This window comes from Hordeum vulgare, chromosome 6H (assembly GCF_904849725.1).
Source record: "Hordeum vulgare subsp. vulgare chromosome 6H, MorexV3_pseudomolecules_assembly, whole genome shotgun sequence".
Taxonomy (NCBI): Eukaryota; Viridiplantae; Streptophyta; class Magnoliopsida; order Poales; family Poaceae; genus Hordeum; species Hordeum vulgare.
Genome location: NC_058523.1, coordinates 386,340,151 through 386,345,678, shown reverse-complemented (window position 1 = coordinate 386,345,678; position 5,528 = coordinate 386,340,151). Strand labels below are relative to the sequence as shown.

The following is a 5,528-nucleotide window of genomic DNA, read 5'->3' as shown; positions in this document are numbered from 1 at the left end:
GGCTACAAATGGAAAATGAATTTTACGTCAAAAAAATGAAAACTCCCTTTAGCAACATTGTTTGCCATTCCAAGATGCACCCTTGTACAAAATTGTTTGACCGATTTCCTTCTAATTCGGCAGAAAACTGTTTAAATGGCAAAAATAGCTTTCAAGATCAAAATTGAATAAGTTGGTTATCGTCCATTAAATGTGGTATTCTTGAGTGAAACATTTAATGATGTTGTTTGGAAAAATATTTTTGGTACATGTTTCACAAACCTCTTCTATTTTTAGCACTTAGAAATTATTTTAGATAACACCTTTCTCTAACTAATCAAGACGCAGAATCCCTCTCCCTCAGATCACACCTCTACAGGCCATCTGAGCCGTTCACGTGATACGTATCCAACGTCTCTCACCCACCTATCCTCCCTATGATAAATAGTTAAAGACATGTAGATTGGTTTCCTAGTGACACATGAATCCGCACTACTACGAGATACGTTCGAATCAAAAAAGGTTCCAGAGGTCGTATGCTACACGTGAATATCCTTTCCCAAAATCAATATATGCTTGCCGTTCACATACATGTGCATGACAATTTTTTTTCTTTTAAGAGAAAATGTGAATAAACAAACTTGGTATGCATCTGTCTATGTACATGTTAAATCTCGAACCAATCAGGACGCAGAAAACTCTTCCCAGGGATCACCCCTTGTAGCCAATCTGAGCCGTCCACGTCTTACCACATCTCTCATTCACCTCTCTTGGAATAATTGGAATGAAAAAAAAGAGCCCCCTTCTCCCCCGCGACCTCTCTGTGTCTCTCTCTCCCCTCACGCGACTCCTGCGCCGCCGCCACCTCTGCCACTCGATTCCGGTGAGTTGAGGCGGCTCTCGCCGGCACGCAGCTCTTTACTCCCCGGGCTCTCGTCGCGCAGCTCATTACTCCCATCTCGTCAGATGCATCTCCCACGCCCTCCAGTGCTCGCCCGCAACACTCACCCATGGCTAGGTTTTCGGCCGCCACCCCTTGATTCGTCGGGATCTTCCACATCCGGCGATGGCGAGGCCAGAGGTGGCCGGATCTGGCACTGGTAAGCCCCTCCCCTCCTGCGCGCAATTCTCCTCCCCATCTCACCTTCTCTTGTGTTCCCTTTTTGCAGGTCGCCATGGTTGTGGACGGGATGACAACGATGGCAGGAGGGGCGAACCTCCGTGCGACGGGCCGCCTCCATGGAGATGGAGCTCCTTCTCCATCGCGGCCAGCTCGACTTGCCTCGCCGCTCCATGGACTCATCTCGCCGCCGCTTGGAGTATCTGCTGCCGTCGCCGCCTATTGGCCCTCACCAGGAAGGAGATGCCAGATTGGTCCAGGCACGGCCGCGGCGGAGGAGTGCCACCGGCCAGCGTGTGCGGCTCTACGTCCGTGGCACCATCCTCGGATAGAAAAGGTGATCAGCTCCCTTCGTTCTTTCCCCTCGCGTATGTCTCTGAATCCGTGGGTCTTTCCTGCGTGGGTCTCTGTATTATCCAAGATATTAGTACTTGGACGTTTTCAGTTAATGACTCTATTTCATGGTGGTAGATGCAATAGAGGAGGTGCATGAAGAACCGTTTGAAGTTGATTAAATGGTTGTCATTATTGTGATGCAGTTAGCATTATGTGTGATGAGTGCATGGTGGCCTCCATGGAATGGCCTAAAATCACAAGCTACAGACTTCTAACTGAGAAGGGCACCCCTGTACACGTTGGTATGATGAGATATCTTTTGTGTTTATTCAGAGTAGTCAATGTCGATGTTGTTTCAAAATCGTGGCATTTTCGCATCGATTTACTACTGTCATCCATGATGCATCAGATGCAGAACACAAGAGTCCAATACTAGCAGGTTTGCCATACGCTCATGCCCATCATATGTTTGTTGAAATGCTCGAGAGATAGCTGGAACAAGGATTTAGGACTATGATTAGTTGCATGTTCCGAATAACAAGCGAGATTGCCGAAAATTCAAATTTATTTTGAGGCTTCAGTGCTCCGAAATTAGGAAATTCGTTCGCCGCACAAACATGGTGTCTCAGTCATCGGCTGCCAATGCCATCAAGACTTGGTAAGTCACACATAACTTTAGACTTTCTGCTAAGAAAAGAAACAGTTTTTAAATGTCTCTCATTTTAGAACTGTAGTGATAGTTACTGAAAAATGGGGTCAAACAGTACGTCACACCTCTTATGTTGAAATTACAGCAAGAGTATCTGATAAATGAAAACTAATTTGATCCTGAATATTAATTTCAAATCTTTACCTTTTGACCATTTGAACTATCCAAGATCTCATGTTTCTGAACTTAGCTAGCCCAGTGCGTTGAAGTGGAGCTCTGACCTGACTAGAACTCTGAATGTGGTTGGATGAATGCCAAACCCGAGAAATCTTATATTGTCCTAGCCTCACCATCTAACTTATCAAGATACATATTGTCGTCATGGTCACATAATTGTCCGGTGACATATAAACCTTCATGTGTACTTTCTCTATCTATATTTGGGAATGAATCCACTTTCTAAACAAGAGTGCTTTGAAGTATTTATTCTAGCAGCTATTTGTAAGACATGAGCAAGGATCTAACTTATTTACATATTTCTTTCCTTCGTGGTGCGAGCTGCAGGGTCAGCCTAAGCCTCCATGAACTTGACGTGATCGGGGTTCAGCATTCTTACACGCTTGCCAATGCGGTGGCCGTCGAGCCGGTGGTCATCTACTTGTTTTTAAATACCTTTCATCTTTGTAATCATTCATTTAGGCTGCAAGACTGCTACTTCTTTGTTCATATAAGCTTATCCGTGCATATGATGCTCCTGTGGTCATGTCTTTACTTACCTAATGTAATTTATGAATGTGCACAGCCACCAATGCATTTTTACTGCTGTAACTTATTTTTTAAAGATGATACTGTCACTTCTATTGGATTGCTCTGCTTTCTAGAGTTCAATAAGTTGCATAAGTTTAGCAATAGTTGCATGAATAGGTGCTGCCCACAAGACAAAAAACGATTGAAAAGAACACCACACAGTGAACACCTCAGCAAACAACGACAAGATTGGTGCGCTCAGTCACGCAAAGAAGGCGCGCCCCAGCCACTAGTGCTTATAGAAATGTGCCAGTAGAGGAAAATAGACAGATATTTTCTTTATTTGCCTACAGATGCTTAATTATGTTATCCAGTTCCCGTTCCATGTAGAATAGTCATTTGATGGGTTATAGAAACCTATTAGGCCATCAGTATATGTTTTGCTGTTCTCTCATGTTGGTTAGGAAAAACTTTCAGTGAATTATAATGAAATCAATAAATAATTATGTAGTTGTAGTAGGTGAGCCATGGTGCATAGATTTGAGTTCATAACTAACACTAAACTGCTAACTAATCTTAAAGTTATCTTTGAAGCTTCTGTTTCCCATATGTTAGAGTTCCTGAGTTCAGTCCACCCAAAAGAAGTTTGCCACTACACAATAAATTTTAGCTCTCAGTTCTGCTGATATTATTTTTATTTTAAATATTTGTATCCATTGGTATGAACTTTAAAAGGAAATTTATATGTGTGTACCACGCAACGAACACAACAATGGCACTACTGTATGTGGAATAAGAATGCATATGTGTAGATTACATTCAGAAGGTTGAGTGGTTGTTGTTCGCGTACCTAGGGCTCAAAGAACTATCCCCCAAAGATCAAAGAACTATCCCCCAAAGTGTCGTATTATTTTCTGTCGTAAGTGTTTCCAGCCTGCTACACACCCCAGGCCGAAACCACAAACTACAAGATGGATGATCTCACAACAATGACACTACTGTATGTGGAATAAGAATGCATATGTGTAGATTACATTCAGAAGGTTGAGTGGTTGTTGTTCGCGTACCTAGGGCTTAACTATCCCCCAAAGTGTCGTCTTATTTTCTGTCGTAAGTTTCCAGCCTGCCACACACCCCAGGCCGAAACCACAAATTACAAGATGGATAACCAGGTGTAAAGTGTGCATCATGCTTTTTCATTGCACAATATTTTTATGTTTCTCTTCTTTCCTTCTGTGCTAGAATTATATTTGTTCTACTAAGCGAGGCATGTATTTAGTCTGTAATTTTTACCGTTTAAATTATGTGGCTATATATTTTATTCCAGTTAACTCAGTATTTTTAGTGTGTGTAAACTTCGTTTGTTTACTGTGTGGCCTAAAAATTTAGGTATCGCCATCGTGCTGTAATATATCTTGGTCTATACTTAGATATATATTTTTATGTTGGTGTACTGATATATGAAGGCAAAAATGTAACCACTTAAGAATGAAGGTTAAAAAAGGAAAACAAAATTGGTGGATATGGCTCTATTAAAACTACCAGCTTGCAAATTCTAATAGTGGCTTCAAGTATTGTATGAATTTTCTAAAATAGCTACTGCACGGGTTGACTACTAGTAGTTTTAATTTATTTATTACTTGTACACTATAATATTTGATTATTTTATATGCTTTCTTATGTTTGATTATTTGAATTACGAAGATGATCTGAAGCACCCAGAAGAAGTAGAGGACAGGACAGGAGGAGGGAACAAGAAGCTTCGTTTATCATTGATGTAATGTGTTGAAGTATGATGATGTGTGATTATGCATTTGTTGCACCCTTTTGCTGTACACATGCACTTGTAGAACTATTTTGTTGTGCACTTGTTGGGCCTTGAACCTTTATGTGTAGAGGAGTCGATGGATGATGTATTGTAATTCATGTGATGTGCTACTGAAATGAAAGATATACAACTAATTTGCAATCTTGTACTTGTTTTTTAATGGGTCTATGTTGAGATATACATGCTTTTGGTAAAATAATGCATCAGCCTAACCAATTTAGACATTTTTAATAATAAAATAGTATTGGTGGAGGCCCATTTAGACTAGATTATTGAATTGGGCAGTGAAATTTATGATGATTTCATTTGGTCACTAGCAATGCCATGTCAGCACAGCCACGTCAGATCCTACGTGGCTCACACAAATGGGTAATGACCAAACCAAAATTTTGGTCAATAGAGATCTACGACCAAAATTTTAGAAAGGTCGAGTTTGTTCATTCTTGACGGCCGACTGTTGACCTTGTAGATTTCGTCAAAAAAGGTTAATAAACAACAACAATGACGAATCAACGACCAATATAGGGAGTCATAATTGACCTTATTTCTTGTAGTGTACGCTATTGCTCCCCGTCAATGGCGCTAGAAAAAGGTCTTGATACCCACAAGTGTAGGGGATCATTTGTAGCCTTTTTTGATAAGTTAGAGTGTCGAATCCAATGAGGAGATAAATGTAGAATTAATATTCTCTCAAGTTCTATCATCCACCGATACAACTCTACGCATGCTAACATTTACTTTAACTAGAACAAGTATGAAACTACTCTGTAGGAAAGAAACTAGAAGTACTTAGTAGGTGTAATAGATAGGTTTGCAAGGTAATAAAGAAAATGGAAATAAATTTAGGTGCTATTTTAATAAAAGAACAA

General features: G+C 40.6%; 1 protein-coding gene across 6 annotated transcripts; it reads left to right on the top strand.

The window, feature by feature from the left end:
- Positions 1–731: 731 nt before the first annotated feature.
- LOC123401452 lies at positions 732–4,803 on the top strand. Of its 6 annotated transcripts, XM_045095274.1 has the most exons (6): positions 754–862; positions 946–1,079; positions 1,149–1,436; positions 1,639–1,737; positions 1,845–2,093; positions 2,649–4,803. In XM_045095274.1, the coding sequence occupies exons 2-5, from the start codon at positions 1,046–1,048 to the stop codon at positions 1,925–1,927; spliced, it is 504 nt and encodes a 167-aa protein (XP_044951209.1). In that variant the 5' UTR covers positions 754–862; positions 946–1,045; the 3' UTR covers positions 1,928–2,093; positions 2,649–4,803. The 6 variants fall into 6 exon arrangements, with proteins under 6 accessions (XP_044951211.1, XP_044951210.1, XP_044951207.1 ...); XM_045095273.1 differs by having other exon boundaries at positions 751–862; positions 1,639–2,093; XM_045095272.1 differs by having other exon boundaries at positions 747–1,079; positions 1,639–2,093.
- Positions 4,804–5,528: the final 725 nt, after the last annotated feature.